Raw genomic sequence first — 20,606 nt, forward strand, 5'->3', positions numbered from 1 at the left:
ACACCAGCTCCCGGCATCTGCAGTTCTTGCTATCTCCTATTACTGAGCGAGTTGTGGGAACTGCGAGTTGACAAGTCCCTCCAGCCTGATCGATATCATCCAAGGGTCTTAAAATAAATATCTTGTGAGATAGTTGACACATGGGTTTTATGTCATAGGAAAAATGTTAGAAGCTATTATTAAAGACATTAAAATAAGACACACAGTTAAGCTCAAGCTAATTAGGTAGAATCAACAAGATTTTATTTAAGGGAAATCATGTTTAACTCATTTCTTTTAAACAAGGAACTTGTGCTGTGGATAAAGGAGGGCCAGTTAATGTACTGTCGTTCGATTCCCAGAAGGCAACTAATAAAGCACAACATCAAATTATTACAGAAATTAAAAGCTCATCGTATTGACGGTGTGATCAAGTGATGACAGGCACAAAAATTGGATGTTTTAAACTGACCCACAGCTGGTGAAACCAGGCCTGACAGCAAATTGGCCAAACCAAATTAAACAGCAGCCATTGGCTATAAAACCAAGGCCAAAGTTTTCACACAGGTTCAGGGGAGTCAATTACAACCAGCTGAAGGTTGTGTATTAGAGAAGTTTTGACCAGACTTCAAGCCAGTGTTTGAGGCCTTGTACTTTACACCACCTAGCATGGCAATACTGAAGGGTGTTAGTGTGACCCTGTTGGATGCTTTGAACGTAGCTCATGGTCCCATTGGTCAAAGGCCACAGAAATTTAGGAAGGCCCAGGGCAAAGGGGTGATAAAAATACACACCTGGAAACCAACCCCTCAGTGAAGATTCACAGCAAAGGCCCACATCATGACTCGTGGTGGAAGTCCGTGCAGTAGCCCAAGATGACCCAGGCAAAAATCTGCCCTGAATGTGAGACCCATCTTCGTGGAAGAGAGCCAGCCCTTTGTCAGAAAAGAAAGAGATTCTAACAGCCCAGCTCAAACACAGCTTGTTACAGGTAATATTCTTTTGCAGACAAATAGGGAATTTGGGGATTGCTCACTGTATGTTTTTAAAAAATATTTCATTCATAAAATCAAGCTAGACCAAATTCAGTGTCCCCTTATCCACCTCACCATCAAGTGTGCTGACGCAAAGTTTTTTAAATACATAAACTGGTCAAAGTGTCCAAAGCATGGACAACAGGGCTAACATACAACAGGGCAGGACGGTAGCTCGGTGGTTAGCACTGCAGCCTCACAGCACCAGGGACCCAGGTTCGATTCCAGCCTCAGGTAACTGTCTGTGCGGAGTTTGCACATTCTCCCTGTATCTGTGTGGGTTTCCTCCCACAGTCCAAAGATGTGCAGGTCAGGTGGATCTGCCATGCTAAATTGCCCATAATGTTCAAGGGGTGTGTGGGTTATAGGGGGATCGGTCTGGGTGGGATGCTCCAAGGGGCGTTGTGGACTTGTTGGGCTAAAGGACCTGTTTCTACACGGTAGGGAATCTAATCTAATCTACTAACGTGGTGCCTCACACAGGGGTTGGTGCTGCTTCTGCCTCAACTCCTTACAATTTATACAAGTGGTTTGGACGAAGAGACTGAAGGTATGATTGCTAAATTTGTTGATGACACAGATATGGGTAGAAATGTGAGTTGTGAAGATGACATACAGAGTCTATAAAGGTATACAAGCAAGGTAAGTGAGTGGATAAATGGAGCATTATGTGGGAAAATGTGAAATTGTCCATTTTGGCAGAAAGAATAAAGTATTATAAAGTGTATGAAAAATAGATAATAAACATCATTGAAATGGTGAGATGCTGCAGAGTTCTGTGATGCAAAGAGACTTGGGTATCCTAGTGCATAATTGCAGAGGTTAGTATGCAGGTATACAAAGTAATCAAGAAAATTATAAGAACATTACGTTCTCTTGTGAGGGGGACTGAATGCAGGAATAGAGGGGTTAGGCTTCAGCTATATTGCATCTGGAGCACTGTGAAGTGTGCTGGTCAGTGTCCTTACAAGAGAATATTAATGAGTTGGAAGAAGTTCAGAGAATGTTTACTAGATTAATATTTGAAACCAGTAGATCACCTTTTGAGGGAAGAATAGGCAGAGTAGACTTGTATCCTCTGGAGTTTAGAAGAGGTTATCTAATTAAAACATTTAAAATCCTAAGTGGATTTGACCGGGTAGATGTAGAAAGACATGTCCTCATACAGGAGAATCTAGAACTAGAAGGCATAATTTAAAAATAAGGGTTTGCCCATTTAAGGGATGCAGAAAATTTTTTCTTGAGTGTTGAGGGCATTTGAAATTTCCCTCTTTAAAAGATTGTGGATGCAGAATCTTCAAATATTTTTAAGGCAGAGCTAGATAGATTCTTGATTTCCAAGGGAATGAAAGATTATCAGCCATATGCAGGAATGTAGAAATGAGGTTAAAAGCAGGTCAACCCACAATCTTAGTGAATGGCTCAGAGCTAAGGGGCCTACTCTTGTTCCTTGTTTGTATGTTCATGTGATGATGTTGGTTTAATATCTGTAACCAAGCATTTTAAAGCTAAATAATGGCAAGGTTGATTAACAGAATTCCAGATTTTGGGATGTAGGTATTTTAAGGCATCACTGACAATAGTGGAGAAAAGAAATGGAGGGAAGCAGAAGAAGCCAGAATTGGAGGAATTCAGACTTCTCTCAGGATAGTCAGAGACTGGAGGAGATTATGGATATGAAGGATAAGTGAGAAGTGTAGAAGAGCATGTGGGGGACAATGCCAGACATGCAGGAAAATCAGATGCCTACTTGGTGAAACACAAAGCAAGACTACATACATTCTAAACAACAGAGGCAGAAAACTAGAGATAACTGATGCTTCACCCAACAGTTCAAGTCAAAAGTGCACACGTAGTCATAAATGGTGGTGGACAATTAAGTAATGAAGGAGGAGGTTCCATTATCATTTCCACTCCTAGTGATGTGCAAAATACAAGGCTGAAATTTTTGTATACAGTGATAGTCAGAAGTGCCACTGGATGCAACTTTTCAGTTTCCTCTTAAGTTTCACCATCACAGACATTTAATCTCATTTCAGGCGATACTCAGGAGGCATGGAGTGCATCACACACTGCAACCCACAACAGACATCAACAACATTAAGCTGGGAATATCAAAACAGATTATGAGACAGTTCACAAATGTATAAATAGGACAGTCAGGGGCTTTTGTAGCACAATTGTAGTGTCCCTCCCTCTGAGCCAGAATGCTTGGGTACAAGTCCCATCTGCTCCACAGAGTGTCATAACAACTGCTATCCACCCTCGTCCCACTTTCCTTTCTTTTCAACAGGTGAAAACAGTGGCTACTTCTTAACAGCCTCCATTTGCCTCAACCTGAGGATAATTGGGAGCACAATTATGATGGGGGATTGGGGCATGATTACATTCAATGCCTAACCTCCCTAACCTCAGCTTTTAAGGCTGAAAAAGCTCAGTCTTTAACAATTTTGCAATTCCAAGCAGTAACTTGCCTCTGATTAGCTGGCAGTTTGAGGTAGGCTGTGTGGGACTTCACATAGCAACTGGCACTTGATGTGGCAGCCTCTTAAAAGATGTCTGCCCTCATACAGAGCAAGGGAGCGCGAGCCACTGAGCCACCTGCCACCCTCTGTGTGAGGGCAGACATCTTTTAAGAGGCTGCCACATCGAGTGCCAGTTGTCATATGAAGTCCCACCCAGTCTACCTCAACCACCGGGCGGCATGGTGGCTCAGTGATTAGCACTGTTGCCTCACAGCCCCAGGGACCCGGGTTCGATTCCACCCTCGGGCAACTGTCTGTGTGGAGCTTGCACATACTCCCTGTGTCTGTGTGGGTTTCCTCCGGGTGCTCCGTTTTCCTCCCACAGTCCAAAGATGAGCAGGCTAGGTGGATTGGCCATGCTAAATTGCCCGTAGTGTCTAGGTGAGCAGATCAGGTGGATTGTAGGGGGATGGGTCTGGGTGGGATGCTGAGGTTTGGTGTGGAGTTGTTGAGCCAAAGGGCCAGTTTCCACACTGTAGCGATTCTATGAACTAAAAAGGAGAATTCTGGCTTTTATGTCTATCTTCATTGTTGAAGACACAGATTACATACCAGAAAAAGAGAATAACTTAGAGGGATATTAAAAGGGAAGAACTTAACATCATTAATATCAGAGGAAAAAGTCATCTAGAAAATTAAGGGACTAAAATTTCTCAAATCCTTTGGGTAAAATGGCCAACATCTTAGGATTCTGAAAGAGGTAGCTACAGAGATAGAGTGGACTGATTATGATTTTTATTATAATAAAGACCATGCGTTTAAGTTTTTAAATTTGCATTCATCAGGAAAGACACAAGAATGCTAAATTTTAAACAGGGCAACAATTTATACTGGATGAGGTAAGGGTGTTTTTATTTTTGGTTGGCAAATCTACACTGATTGGTGGGAAAATTGACTCTCTCTGGCAATGTTTTAACCAATTAGCAATGTTTTCTCCTCTGGTGTAAACTGCTTCTATTCAAATTTGGCATTCTCGCCTATGTTCTGGTGAGGGTAAGGCAAAAAGCTCTGACACCATATCTCACGTTTCAGTAATACTCAAGCTCTGCACCAACAGCTTGGTAGGCCCAAACATCTTTTTGATTATGAGTTCCAAAATTCCACAGAAGGTAGGAGATTTTTTTTGGAATCTATCAAAATTGATTGTTTTTAAATAAGCAAAGAGGGAGAGAAAAGCAGAAAATACAGCCAATTAGTCTGACATCAATCACTGGGAAACTGCTGGCAGTCTTATAACGTATTTTTTAAAAAAGTGTGATCGCACAAAGCGAACCTGATTTCATAAAAATGAAAATCATGTTTCACAAATTTAAGAGTTTTTTTTTGGGAATGTTACTAATGGAATAGAAAAAAGGTAATTCAGCTGATGTAGTAATTTTGAATTTCTAAAAACATCTGATTAGATGCCATGCAAAAGGTTAATACACGAGGAAAGGAATTAGGAATAGGAAATAAAGGAAAAAATGCTATGGATGCTGGATACCTGGAGAAACTCAGCATCTGTGGAGAAAGAATTAAAGCTAGCAATGAGTCTAGTATGACAGTTCTTTAGCACTGCAATAGGCAAATAATTGCTGGCTTATCAAGGGACACACACACTCCACAAATTAATTAGAAAAAAAAATTTGAAAGTGGGATGAATATATAACAGGCAGGAAGCAAAGGCTGAGGATAAACAGTGCATTTTCAAATTGTCAGTCTGTGGATAGTGCAACCTATTCCTGCCACTATTCATCTATGTTACATGAGTAGGCAACAAGATGGCATTTTTAAAAAAGCCTCTTTCATGGGATGTGGGCATTATTGACAAGCCAAGAACCTGTTGCCCAAGAATTAGTTGCGCTTGAGTTTAGTCACTTGCTTGATCAATTTAGATGGCAGCTAAAGACAACCACACTGCGATGAGTCTGGAGTTAGGAACATCAAATTTCCTTCCCTAAAAGGGCATTAGTAAACCAGATGGGGTTCTATCACAACTGACAATGATTTCAAGTCACCACTGCTGACACTAGCTTTCAATTCCAGATTTATTAACTGAACTTAAGCTCCATCAACTGCAATTGTGGAATGCAAATTGCTGACCCAACCGCATTAACCTAGGCCGCTGGATTACTGCACAATGGCATCATCTTGACAGCACTTTTTTAAGTGCATAAAGTATTAGTGGACCATAATGGGTGCAATTGGGAGATTATACACTTTGGGTGGTAAAATTAAAAAATATTTTGCTTTTCTGAAAGGTTGAAAAACATTGATATTCAGAGGAGGATAGTAAGAACTGCAGATGCTGAAGTCCGACACAACACAGTGTGGAGCTGGAAGAATATAGCAGGCCAGGCAGCATCAGAAGAGCTGGAAAGTTGACGATTCGGGTCAGGACCCTTCTTCAGAAATGGGGAGGGGGAAGGGAGCCAGAAATAAACAGAGGAGGAGGGATGGGGCTGGGGAAGGTAGGTGGGTTGGTGATGATAGGTGAGTGCAGGGGATTGATCAGTGAGGTGGGAAGAACAGATAGGTCCATCTGTCCATCTTCTCTTGCCTATCCGCCCTTCCTCCCTCACTAACCAATCCCCACCATTCCCTACCTGCACTCACCTATCATCACCATCCACTCTGTGTTATCCCTGATATTCAGAGGAACTTAGGAAGAGAAATGACACGTTGGTCATTATTGCAAGGGGTCAGGAATTTAAAAATAAGTCTTGCTACAACTGTGCAGCACTTCAAGGGGAAGCGACGGCCTAGTGGTATTATTGCTAGACTGTTAATCCAGAGACCCAGATAATGTTCTGGGTACCTGGGTTCAAATCCCGCCAAAGCAGATGGTGGGATTTGCATTCAATAAATATCTGGAATTAACAATGTAATGGATGACCGTGAATCCATTGTTGATTGTCAGGAAAAACCCATCTGGTTCAGTAATGACCTTTAGGGAAGGACACTGCCATCCTTACCTGATCTGGCCAACATGTGACTCCAGACTCTCAGCAATGACTCCTAAACACCTTCTGGGCAATTAGGAATGGGCAATGAATGCTGCCTGGCCAGTGATGCCCTCATCCTGCGAATGAATAAAGTAAACAAAAGTACTAGGCACATGAAAACAGAAAGTGCTTAAAAAAACTCAACTGGTCTGGAAATATCCGTGGAGAGAGAAAAGAATTAACGTCGAGTCCAGTATGATGCTCCTTCAGAACAGAAAGAATAGTTGTCACACTGGTCTCATGACATTAACTTTTATTATTTTTGGTGCCAGTAGTAATCTATAACATTTAATGGGTTGGCGCTGGTGATAAAGTAACACCAATCAGAAAATCCAGGTTAATGTCTTGAAGATCCCAGCGCCATCTAAGTTTTCTGCCTAATCAATACATACTTACAAAATTAATTTCTACCATACTTAATTTTCCTATTGGCAGCTGATACTAACCATTTGATAATAAGAATCGGATCTCACAAGAATGTGACAACACTCGCTGGGGGGAGGAATTGGTGCGGTGTGGTGGCCTGCCGCACAGAAAGATTTAACAGGCAAATATTGGAATCATAGCTCCTTTTCAAACATTTAATGGAGACTTTAAGCAAATTGTAAAAAATTTATTTCTGAGCTAAAGTTATAGAATCTAATGCTGGTTTTCAGTAAATAATTCATTAAATTATAAACAAAATTATCTACATGAAGAAATGCTATCTTTATTTATTTTGTCTTGATTCCAGGCAGACCGATCAGCTCTTTGCTGCAACAACAGCTGATGAACAGTTTATTTTGGCACTATTGCTCAGTGGAAGACAGCCTTTTAAGTGCCAATTTCTGGGATGGGATCACACAAATTGACATCTAAACTGTGGACCACCAAATAAGTTAAATACCAAAACGACTCCAACTAATTACTCGTGGTACATGCTTCCCTGCCTTGTAAGTAAGCAAACAATTTTGAGCAGAGTCATGCTCATACTATCATGGCTCTGCGCTCTACCAATTCCCTCACATTGTGGAAAGCTGTATTATCTTTTTATCATTTGTCAAATTGTGTGTTAAGGACCAAAAAACATACTTTTTTCTGTTCTTTCAAAATCGTAAACCTTAAGGCTTACGTTCATTTTAAAAATACACATGGCATTATTTTATTTCAGTGCTTTACACAGGGTCTGATGACAGCGTTGTTTGAAAAGCCAGGTAAACAGGGGATGCATGCCAACATAAGCACATAAAATGTGAAATTTTAAACTGTTCTATGAAGGTGTTTAACAATAAACTTCAAGATGCAGCTTTGTTTTGGACCTAACATACAAGAGCATCCAATTCCTAAAGATCAGGAAATCCTAACTTTAATTCCAGATCAATTCTGACTTAGCTCATTACAGCTGGTGTACTCCCACGCTAGGGAGAAAAAATAATACAAGATCCACTCTTGATTAAAATTCTATGACCCTTGATAGCAGGTTGCAGAGAGATATTAAGGCTCAATAGCAATCACTCCCTATGACTGGACAGTTGGGTCAATACTCATTGTTTTACTTCATACATAGAAAACTATTAAGGTGAGGTCTTGACGGCTATTGGTAACCCATGGAACCATACTCCTGCAAGAATCAGCATCTTCATTGAAGATGAAGAAAACTGACAAAACAAAACTAAAAAAACCCCACATAAACTTTAGAATAATCTATAAATAATTCCATTATACACACTGAAATTATACTCTGAATTGTTATGCATTTTAGGATACAAAGTTCAGAATTTATCATTAAAAATGATATAAATATTGTGGAATAGTCTCATGACAATAATGCCATCTTGTGTCTGCATCCTAACCATTTCCTGTTTTACCACTGGGTATTTAAGATTAGGCTATGTAATTTTATGGCATGAAGACTTGTGTTTAAATGTTGCTGAATAAATAGGATATAATTTTCAGGCTACTGATAGTTGCTTTCCTTTTCTTTAAGTGTTAATGTCATAGGGCTCAAGGTATATGTCATAGAATCAGAAAACATGGAAATAGACCTTTCAGTCCAACCCTATGCCAGTCATGCCAATCCTATCTAAACATACTTATCCAAATGCCTTTTAAATGTTGTAACTGTATCTGCATCCACCACTTCCTCTGGCTGTTCATTCCACATATGAGCCATTCTCTGCATAAAGAAGCTACCCCTCATGTTCTTCTTAAATCTTTTTCCTTTCACCTTAAAATATGCCCCCTAGTTTTGAACCCCCCCACTCTAGGAAAAAAACCCTTGCTATTCACCTTATCAATGCCCCTCATGATTTTATAAACCTCTAAGGTCACCCTTCAACTTCCTATGCTCTTACTATAAGGTTTTTTTAAAATCAGAACTGGTGTTGGAGGTAGTATATTGGCATGGATAGACAAGTGACTAATGGACAGGAAAACAGCAACTGGGGATAAGGAGTTATTTTTCCGATTGGCAAACCGTGACCAGTGGGGTTCCACAGGGATCGGTGCTGGAACACAACTGTTTACAATATACGTTAATGATGTGGAGGAAGAAGCAAATGTACTGTAGCCATATTTGCAAATGACACACAAAGAGGAGGAACGGCACATTGCGAGAGGACAGTTTAAAGAGAGGCATTAATAGGTTAAGTACATGGAAAAACTTCAGTAAATGAACAATGAGGAAAAAATGTGAAGTTGCTCATTTTGGAAGGGAGAACAAAAGATCAAAATGTTATTTAAACAGAGAAAAACTACAGAAAGCTGCACCACAGATGGACTTTGGGTGCTTGTGAAGGAAACGCAGAAAGCGAGCACACAGGAGCAGCAGGTAGTCAGGAAGATTAAATGGAATGTTGACCTTTACTTCAAGAAGTTTAGAGTATAACAATAGGCAAGTCTCACTTCAACTGTACAAGGTAGTAGTGAGACAACATCTGGAGCGCTATGAGCAGTTTTGGTCCCCTTATTGAAGGAAAGACATCATTTCATTGCAGACTTAGATGATCCCTGGTATGGAGGGATTGTCTTATGAGCAAAGGCTAGAGAGGTTGGAATACTACTCACTGGGAGAGGTGGTCTTATTAAAAAAAAGGATGTCAAACAGCATAAGCAACAAGTGATACACAGAGCTAACTGATCTCAAAACCAAACGATACACAGTGATACACAGAGCTAATTGATCTCAAAACCAAACGATCAGATCTAAGTTCTGCAGTGCTACAACACCCAATATGAATAGTCGTTATTAAACAACTCACTGGTGAAGAAGGCTCCATAAATATCCCCATCCTCAATGATGGAAACACCTAATACATCAGTGGAAAAGATTAGGCTGAAGCATTCGTAGCCTCCTCCACTGGTCTCCAACATTACAGATACCAGTCTTCAATCAGTTCAATTCACGCCATGTAACAGCAAGAAACGGTCGGAGGCATTGGACACTGCAAAGACTATGGGTCCTGACAACATTTCAGCAATAGTACTGAAGTCTGGTGCTCCAGAACTTGTCGGTCCCCAAGCCAATCCCTTCCAGTACAGTTACAGCACTGGCATCTACCTGGCAAAGTGGCAAGTTGCCCAGGTCTGTCGTGGGCAGGGCAAAGTAGGTCAAATCCAACCCAGCCAATTAGCACCCCATCAGTTTACTCTTGATCATCAGTAAAGTGATGGAAGATGTCACCAGTGATATCAAGCAATACCTGCTCAGCAATATCCTGCGCACACACCCAGTTTGGGTTCTGCTAGAGCTACTCAGCTCCCAAGCTCATTACAGCCTTGGTTTAAACATGGAGGAAATGACTGAATTCTAGTGGTGAGGTGAGAAAGGCAACTAGGGATAGACAGTGAATGGTGGCCAGCCAGCAACACTCAAGTCTCAAGTGTGATTCAAAAAAATTCTTAAGGGGTTTGACAAGGTAAATGCTGAGAGGATTTTTCCCCTCATGGGAGAGCCTAGGTTAGAGGATATAATGGGGTGCCAATTTAAGACTGAAATGGGGGGAAACATCTCTCAGAGAATTGAGTGTCTTTGGAACTCCTTGTCACATTGAGCTGTGGGAGCAGAGTCATTGGCTAAATTTTAAATGGCAATTAAAGGTTATGGGAAAAGGGCAGGAAAGTGGACATGAGGAATATCTGATCAGGGTCAAGTGGCTGATTGGCCTACTCCTTTTCCTATTTCTTATGGTCTTAGAGAGATTCCTTCCCCAGATGGTATTTATTGTATTCAAATATTACAAAGGCAAAGGCAATCAACTCAATGAAGGCCTAAGTTCTCTAACATAGGGAATTTAATTGACAGATTCGAAGATGGAGGGGTCATATTAAAACCAGCAGGTAGCTTTCTCATCACCTCCCCACCCAACTCTGCTCCCTCTGTAAATATGCCAGTTAGGAGGATGCTGTCAGGCAGCTCTTCTGCCAGTGGAGCAATTGAAGCCAGATCATGGGGGCAATGAACAATTCCTGAAGGGTTCCAGCATGCCAGTGCCACTATTTACACTCAAGAGGTACACTCTTCAACATCAAAAATGGGATGGGCAGGGGGAGGAATGGGAGCAAGAGAGAGACAGTGAAAGCAAGAGAGTGAAAGAGAGGGAATAGGTGTATATCAGGTGACCAGCCTTGCTGGTTGCTGTGTTGATTGGTGGGTCGGTGAGGATGACACCACCTTAGCGCTCCTTTGAGCCCATCAAAAAATTCCTGCCAAGCTCACCTTCCTCAAGGCTGCTTCCACTCCACATTCTCAAAAACACTAGTTCCCAACCTCTTCACTGAACCCAAACATGCCCAAAATTTTGATCCACTGCAGCTGGTCTCCTCATTACCCAAGCGCAGCACAAGCAATGGCCATTGTACTAATGTCTCTAATTCGTTGCAGCTCCAAGATGCCTGTCCCCGAGGGTCGCAATCTTGTCTCCAGCCAATCAATAGCCTGATGGCTCTTAAATGACTGCAGGACAGCCTCTTGATAGCTTGATCCCTGATTTTTTAAGTGAGACCTGGGGTGGTGAGGACAATGGTCCTCGATAATTCAGCCTACATTTAGCAATAATTTACTTGCTGGAAGAGATTTTATTACTTGCAGGCACCAGAATTAGGCAGTTATAATGTGAATATTATATCACATTGTCCCATTTACTCCACCTGTCATTAATTTCTGCATGTAACTAATCACAAAGGTGCACTCTTCAACATCGAAAAGGAGTTTGTATCTCAATTGTTTTTTTAAACAAGTCCCGTACATTCCTATGTTCCTTAACTGTTTACTGAAAGGGGTGATGACAACCTTAATCTCATGCAACAGTCAATTTGAAAACTGTACAAAATTGAACAAACAAACAAATAATCAACCTTGATTTATATGTCACAACAATGACAGCACTATATTAGATGTAAAGTGCTTGGAGACAATCTAAGATTAGGAAAAGTGCTACTTAAACTTAAGTTTTTTATCCCCCCTTTATTAATTTCATAGTGAAGTGGGAAGAACCTCAATGTCTCCCCATTCCAGTTTGTTGAGATTTGGAAATTTCTCCCATATACCTTTCCTTTTACAATTACAAAATTATCAAATTACAGATTCAAATATTTGACTACTTGCAGAAATGTTTATTGGATATCTAATGATCAGTGAAATGCAGACAGAAAAATTATTCATAGCAAAACATTAATAGAGAGTGAGAAGATCAAATTAATAATATTTATGAGATGGCAAAAGATGGATGGGACGAGAGATGAAAAGGAACAAAAATGACGAGACAGAGGAGTGAGCAAAAAGGTGAGAAAAATAGGTGAAAGGAAGAAAATTTCATTCTTTAAAAAAAGTTTCTAATACCTATTCATGAATGTTAAATTTCTCTGCAGTTATTGTGATTGTAGTGTCAACGATAGAGATTTCATGGTTTTTAAAGTTAGTTGTTCAATTGGTTTAGCCTTTTCAAAAATGTTCCAGTAAGTCAAATAAACTCAAAAGAACGTGATATCCATTGTCCGGTGTGAAAGATCAGAGATAATAATTATTCCCTCTCATAACTAATGCCTTGAAGGGAAAGACTTCCCCAAACTAAACATGTCTTTTTAAATTCATACAGCAGAACACAACTAAGACCTGATTTTAGTTCAAAGACAACTTGTACAATGGCACTGAGTGGGAACTCTTCCCACTAGAAACATAACGAGTGGAAATCTAACAGTTAAAATAAGTTCAAGATACAAAGTATAGAGAACTCAATACAAAATTGAAGTTAAAAGCTCCTAAAGCACTGGAATCAATTATTCTCATTGCCTGACATTTTGCTTTTCTCTATATAACTTACAGAAAGATTGCACTATGGGTAGAAATTAAGTAGAAGTGGTGAGAACTGTTAAGTGCATGCAAGGTGCTTTCTCACAGATAGGTACACAGCAAAGTACTAAACAAGTTAGAGCAAGTGTTGTTTTTAGCTCACGCAACCAAAGAGAACTGAAAAAGAATGATCTTGGACTAACAAGGGCAGCAGAAATGGGGATGAGGGGCTGAGGGGAAATCCATTAGGTAAGACTACATCTCCTGTCCCAATCCCTGAGAACAGGGCCACTTATGCTGACAATGGCTGTTGAAAGGCTACAGAAATCTGGAAGTGGCAGTATCCCAAGGTGAGGAGTAAAAGGTCATTTAGGCCATAAAGAACAATATGGAACACATATGGAGTCCCTCTACCTCAACCAATGTATATTTGTGCAATGTTATACCAGCAGGACAGCACTCTTTCTATTCCCTAATAATTCTGTGATAGTAGGGCCAACTAAAAGAATGAAATGCCTGTGTGGACTGCCAATCTAGTGGACAAATCAACAAGTTTTGAAGCATTTTATGGTTATAGTTTTTAATTCTCTAGCGATGAAAATATGTTCAAGTAGAAAATACAAGGCAATGAAATTATGACTAAAGACATTAAATAGAAAGCAGCAAAAAGCAACAGAGTATGCTAAGTACAACTTTAAAATGTAATTTCCTTTTCTGATCTTTTTCTGGTAAAAAGTCTGTTTAGACAAAAAAAAGGTGCACTTCAATGAAGTAATTTGAATTAATTAAAGATCTAAGCATTTCTTTAAACATGTTAGTTCAGGGTTATATCAGAGCTTTGTGATCAAATACAGCCACAGTGGAGACTTCTCTTTGAATACAGCCAAGCAGGCTTGTATGACTCTTTGCAAGTTGCACATTGTTTATTGATCCTCCTTTTAAACAGCAATTATGGCTGTGGGTGGCCTACCGCAGAAGATGTAATTATGGTATTAAACTGCAGCACACTACAGGAAGTATTCTTTGTACTTTTGACACTGATAGTGTGCAAAGTTCTTTTCGAATAACATATCAGAACAATCAACTATCTGAATAATGTGCATATACGTAAAGGACAAAGTGTTCTCTAACTTTTATCACATCTATTGCACATTTATTTTAAATACATGATTTTTCTCTCTGAAATTATACTTGCAAAGGTCTGATTGATAACTTAACTATAAAAAGTAACTTTCTCAAATTGCTTCTCAATTACTTGTCTGGTAAAGAGAACAGAGTTTGAGATATCAATATCGAAAATCTTAAAGAATAGGTAACCACACAATAAAAAGAGACATGTTCAAATTGTTAGGCAGAGAATTCCAAAATTCTGACTCAGTGACAATGAAGAAATTTCAATATACATCCTAATCAGAGTTGAGAGAGACTTGGAAGGGAACTTGCATGTGATTTAAGTTTTTATGTGTCTGCTGATCATGTTCTCCCAAGCGTTTAGCATCACAAATTTGGAGAAGCGATAGTGAATTGCTGCAGTACATCCTGTAAATAGTGCATAAACACTGTAGCCAGAACATCAATGGCATATTAGAATGTACTCAATCAGTCCACACTTGGCAAAACCACAAAAAAACCTAGATGTAACTACACAATTGGGCGGTGCTTGCTGAACGAACCTAATCGTGCTAAAAACTACACTAATGACCAATTTATGGTAATCAGTCAAGTTTGTATTGTGGATTATTATGTTTGGTTGAAGAAATATTCATTCATTCATTGGACCAATTCTTTGTCAAATAAAAGACTATCAACTAGTTTCCCGCTGCTTTCTCCAATAAAATAGCTTGAATAATCATAATCTACTTCCTGACCAATCAGCACACTCAACTCCTGCAGTGTAAGTTATTATGCTTGCTTAAAATGTGGCATTCTTACAATTGTTCTGATGAGCACATGGCCACAAACCAATACACCAATATAAACTAAAATACTGCAAATGTAGGATATTTGAAAGATTAACTGCTGGGAAACACTCAACACGTCAGGTAGCACCTGTGGAAGGAATGCAGAAAGAGCTTTTTCTCTCCATAAATATTGCCTGAACTTCTAGGTGTTTTGCAAAATATTCAATTTTTATTTCAAATATACATCATTGGCTGGGAAAAGCTTTGGGGCATTTAGCTTGAAAAAGATGCTACTACTAGAATTTCGAGAAAAGTTACCTTAATGATCTAAGTGAATGATGGAAAAAGCGGGGAGTGGGGAATGCTGCTTTCCTTTTTTATTTAGAAAGGCCACAGAACTATCCATAAGCAACCTGATTATTTTCTGACCATTGTCTATAACCATTAGCTAAGCTGGAAGACACAAAACTCAGCTGCTAAGGACCAGTCATATTCATTTTCTAATTCTTCCGAACTGGTGGAAGGAAATCATCCACATTTCTCATGGGCAAAAAAGTTTAAAAAAAATTTTAAAAAAGACTCCTTCCACCTGAAACTGGAAGTAAAATTCTGAATAAACAGTATGGACAACTGTAGTTTCAGAATCTGTACAGAACTATTCAGTCTGCTTGAATCATTGTTGAAACTTAGAATATCTTCTGTATAGCAAGAGTTAAGGTAGCATCACCAGCATGATAACAGAAATAAATCAAGACATTTTTAATGCTCCTTTTCCTTTAGAGCTACAAAAGGACACTTCAGATTGAATGCTCCATTTATTCATTGAAATTTGATCATTGTGTCTGTTCCTGAAAACAAGGAAGAGTTAATGTTTCTATCCACTGTTAATCAGTATATATGTCAAAGATAGCTACTTGGTAGCACAGAATTTGATAATTTTTGAGAAAAGACACACTTTGATGAAGAATTTTGGCTTGAGCTCATCAGGGCAATTTGTAAGAATGCTAATGCAAACAGAAAACCAATTTTATAATACATGAAAGGACAGCGCTGATTGGTAGAGGCTTTGCCATGGTGAGTGCACTGATTAATGATGATTTGACAGTTGACGAGCAGGTATGTTTAAATTTAAAATGGGCAATCTGACTGTAAATAGTCAGGGTGATGCCCTGAGAATGGAACTACAAATTGGGTGTCGCCTGTTTTGTTCAGTTGAAATAGGTACAGTGCATTTACAAGTCTTTTCGTCCTGCAAAGGATACCGCTCTGCGTATTAATATATTTAACTTCCAAAACACACAAGTGAACTACATTGCACGATCACCAAACAAGCCTAAACTGATCATCAGTATAATTCTTCACATCCACAGGATATCCAACAAATGTTGCCTAAACAGGAGTTGGGAAGTACAGACTGGGAGCAATTGTTCCACAGAAAGGGCACAGCAGACATGTGGAGGCTGTTTAAGGAGCAGTTGTTGCGAGTGATGTATAAATTTGTTCCTCTGAGACAGGTAAGGAGGGGTAAGATTAAGGAGTCTTGGATGACGGGTACAGAGGTGCTTCTTGTCAAAAAGGAAAAGGCAGCATACGTAAGGTGGAGGAAGCAAGGATCTAGTACAGCTTTAGAGGTTGACAGGCTTGCTCGGAAGGAGCTCAAAAGTGGACTGAGGAGGGCCAGGAGGCGGCACGAGAAAGGCTTGGCAGGAAGGATTAGGGAGAACCTGAAGGCATTCTACTTATATGTGAGGAATAAGAGAATGATCAGGGAGAAGGTAGGGCCGATCAGGGATAGCGTAGGGAACTTGTGTGTGGAGTCTGAGCAGACAGGGGAAGCCCTATATGAGTTTTTTGCTTCGGTTTTCACTAAGGAAAGGGACCTTGTTGTGAATGAGAACTTTGAGGAGCAGGAAAATGGGCTTGAACAGATCACGATTGAGGAAGTTGATGTGCTGGAAATTTTGACAAACATTAAGATTGATAAGTCCCCAGGGCCAGACCAGATTTATCCTAGGTTGCTCCGGGAAGTGAGAAAGGAGGTTGCTAAGCCACTGGCGTAGAACTTTGCTTCCTCACTCTCCACAGGAGTCGTACTGGAAGATTGGAGGGAGGCAAATGTTCTTCCTCTTTTCAAGAAAGGGAATAGGGAAATCCTTGGAAATTACAGACCAGTCAGTCTTACGTCTGTGGTCAGCAAAGTTTTGGAAAGAATTCTGAGGGATAGGATTTATGACTATTTGGAAAAGCATAGCGTGATTAAAGGGAGTCAGCATGGCTTTGTGAGGGGCAGGTCACGCCTTACAAATCTTATTGAGTTCTTTGAGGAAGTCACGAGACAGGTTGACGAGAGTCAAGCAGTGGATGTGGTGTACGTGGACTTCAGCAAGGCATTTGATAAGGTTCCCCACGGCAGGCTCATTCATAAAGTCAAGAGGTATGGGATACAGGGTGATTTGGCTGTCTGGATTCAGAATTGGTTGGCTGACAGGAGGCAGAGAGTGGTTGTAGATGGTAAGTATTCTGCCTGGAGGTCAGTGCTGAGTGGTGTCCTGCAGGGCTCTGTTCTTGGGCCTCTGCGCTTTGTAGTTTTTATAAATGACTTGGATAAGGAGGTTGAGGGGTGGGTTAGTATGTTTGCTGATGACACAAAGGTTGGAGGTGCCGTTGATAGTATTGAGGGCTATTGCAGGCTTCAGTGAGACATTGACAGAATGCAGAGCTGGGCTGAGAAATGGCAGACGGAGTTCAACCTGGATAAATGCGAAGTGATGCATTTTGGAAGGTCGAACTTAAATGCTGAATATAAGATTAAAGGCAGGATTCCCGGCAGTGTGGAGGAACAGCGGGATCTTGGTGTTCAAGTGCATAGCTCCCTCAAACTTGCCACCCAGGTGGATAAGGTTGTTAAGAAAGCATATGGTGTTTTGGCTTTCATTAACAGGGGGATCGAGTTTAAGAGCCACAATGTTATGCTGCAGCTCTACAAAACCCTGGTGAGACCACACTTGGAATATTGTGTCCAGTTCTGGTCGCCCTATTATAGGAAAGATGTGGAGGCTTTGGAGAGGGTGCAAAGGAGGTTTACCAGGATGCTGCCTGGACCGGAGGGCTTGTCTTACAAGGAGAGGTTGACTGAGCTCGGACTTTTCTCTCTGGAGAGAAGGAGGAAGAGAGGCGACCTGATCGAGGTGTACAAGGTAATGAGAGGCATGGGTAGAGTCGATAGCCAGAGACTTTTCCCCAGGGCCGGATTGACTGCCACGAGGGGTCAGAGTTTTAAGGTGTTAGGAGCAAGGTATAGAGGAGGCGTCAGAGGGAGGTTCTTCACCCAGAGAGTTGTGAGCGCATGGAATAGTTTACCAGTGGTAGTCGTGGAAGCGGAGTCATTAGTGACATTTAAGCGACTGCTGGACATGCACGTGGACAGCAGTGAATTGAGGGGAACGTAGGTGAGGTTATTTTATTTTTGGATTAGGATTATTCCACTGCACAACATTGTGGGTCAAAGGGCCTGTACTGTGCTGTACTTTTCTATGTTTTTATGTAAATGCAGAATCATATCTAATGTTGGACCCTGCTGTGGATTTTGCAAAAGTGGTCGTGCTGGGTGCAGTCAAAACCTTGCCTGTTGCAAACACCGTATCACTGTGGCTGTTTTAATTCCGTGTTTAAAATGTAAACAACTCTAGCAGTTAACTGTCATTCGCTACTACTTTTGTGCATCACAACACTTCTCCCAATCAGAATTCATTTCCCAAACAAACAGCACTTTCCCCTCATGCAGTATGTCAGTTTTCCCCTTGAATTGATGTTCGTCAAAACTGTCCTGATGAGTGCAAGATGAAAAACCTCAATAGAATGTGTCTCTTCTCAACAACACTCAATGTCTCAAAAACTAGTGGACAGATTTCAACATAACTTTGTATGCAAGGCGTAAAGAATAATTGCCAAAGATGAAAATCCATACCTAGCACTGGAATTTTTTTTAATAAAAGGATCCTTAAATGTAAGGAGATAAGGAACTTAAGACTTTTTCTTCAGAATTTTGAGTTGTTTTATTTAAATACTGTTGATCATTGAAGAGTGTTGTAGATTGTGTCAACTGTTGCGGTGGAATTTGTCACAGCTATCAACATTGAGCAAGAATTTTCTTAGGGATTGGCCTAATGTCACCTCAATGAAACAGAAGCTCCTAACAAGAATGATTTTTATTGTTTGCTGTATTAATTACACAACCCAAATTGACAAATTAATTTTAAGGAAGAGCTATGTAACTGTAATTGTGTTGAATCACCCTAGTGGATATTTGTAGTATTACTGCCCTTATCTCTTGTTCTAAACAATTCTTTACTCTCTCAGTCCCTCTTAATTATATTTTTGTCATTTCTATAATCAATTGTTGTTTTCATACTTTTTAAAACCATATCACAGATGAACACACATTGCAAAGTTATCTAATAATAAAGAAAACTATCAAAAACTGGCCAGGAATTTAAAGGAAAAAATGGTCCCGGGGGATAAAAACTAACAACTTCAAAAAAAACCACAAATTATAAACCCATGAACTATGAAAGGATGCACATATACTCAGAGTGCAGAGGGACATCAGCTTAGAACTAAGGCTACAGATGTACTTTTTACTCATACTGGGAGGATATTTGCTCGACAGCACAGCTATGCAAAAGCCTGAAAGCAAGACGGAACAAAAGAGATTTCCACAAGTTTATGATACCAGGTTGCATATAGCTGTATATGTTCACTCACTAAAAGTTTTGATTTTTGATATTCTTTTTATTCTTTTAAATTATTATTTGAAATTCTGCAATGAACATAGGATCTACATTTCATTATATTCATCTTGAAACAAAAAGAAATGCTGTTTTCCCAAATACAACTTTCCATGTTACTATTTAGGATAATAGGTTGGCATAACATCGTGGGCCGAAGGGCCTGTACTGCGCTGTACTGTTCTATGTTCTATTTTGTGAGTTCATTATTATTTTTCGGAGTCCTTTCTTCCAGAAGATCTAGCCATAGATAATCTATGACGTGGAGAAAACAATTGATGTCAATTTTCTTCCTATAAATGCCTAATTATTAGATAGAGATTCAGTTTGGTCTGTTTGAGCATTAGTCAGGGTAATGTGTATATTGTGCCAATTGGCAGTGGCTTCAAGGGAGCTTTGTGAGGGGTTGAGAGGATTGGTGGTACGGGTGAATATTGTGACAGTTCCAAATTATTTCACCCCCACAACCATCACACAGGGCAAGAGTGCAAAATCCTCAAACCCTCAGCACTGATAGTTTCATTATAAGAAAAAACTCAATAGACATAGCAACATGTGTTGTTTAACCAGGGTATCAAAAAGTAGCTGTGGTGCAAGATCAGAACAATTAAATCTTTTCAGACTAGATTTTGACATACTCCATGGTATGATAACAATTAGATCATGGCATTTTGCAAAAATAGCATTGATAATTTTCTTTTTATCTGTGCAACTTACTCACCCTTCTTCAATAGTGACATTATGCATGATTATGGAATTGGCAATTTTTACTTTCTCTTTGATTGTGCAGGAGGCCCCGATGATTGATCGCTTGATAGAGGTTTTCTCTGCCACTTTTGTCATATAGCCAATCATACTGTCAGTGCCAACCTGTGTGGAGAAAAAAAACACTTATTGAAAAGAACAAGGACACCAAAGTTTGTCCATACTCTCATGCATTGCAATATGATGAGGATGAGTACTTCTGAACATAATGCATTACTCAGATGAAGGAAACTAGCTTTGAGGGTCCAAGTTAATAAGATGTGTTTCATCTTCACCCCATGTTGGGAACTACATTTAAAACCCATTCAAATCTACCAGGTCATGTCTTTTAAGAGGGACTGACACTCAGAATTGTACCATCTG

At 39.9% G+C, this 20,606-nt stretch overlaps 1 protein-coding gene across 4 annotated transcripts in view; it reads right to left on the bottom strand.

Moving 5' to 3' along the window:
* eif2b3 (eukaryotic translation initiation factor 2B, subunit 3 gamma) overlaps positions 1–20,606 on the bottom strand; it is a 135,682-nt gene that overhangs the window by 15,677 nt on the left and 99,399 nt on the right. For all 4 annotated transcript variants that reach the window (XM_048540011.2, XM_048540012.2, XM_048540013.2 and 1 more), the window contains one exon: positions 20,200–20,348. In XM_048540011.2, the coding sequence (XP_048395968.1) occupies positions 20,200–20,348 (149 nt within the window). The remainder of the gene's footprint in view (positions 1–20,199; positions 20,349–20,606) is intronic.

Source organism: Stegostoma tigrinum, chromosome 8 (genome assembly GCF_030684315.1).
Source record: "Stegostoma tigrinum isolate sSteTig4 chromosome 8, sSteTig4.hap1, whole genome shotgun sequence".
NCBI lineage: Eukaryota > Metazoa > Chordata > Chondrichthyes > Orectolobiformes > Stegostomatidae > Stegostoma > Stegostoma tigrinum.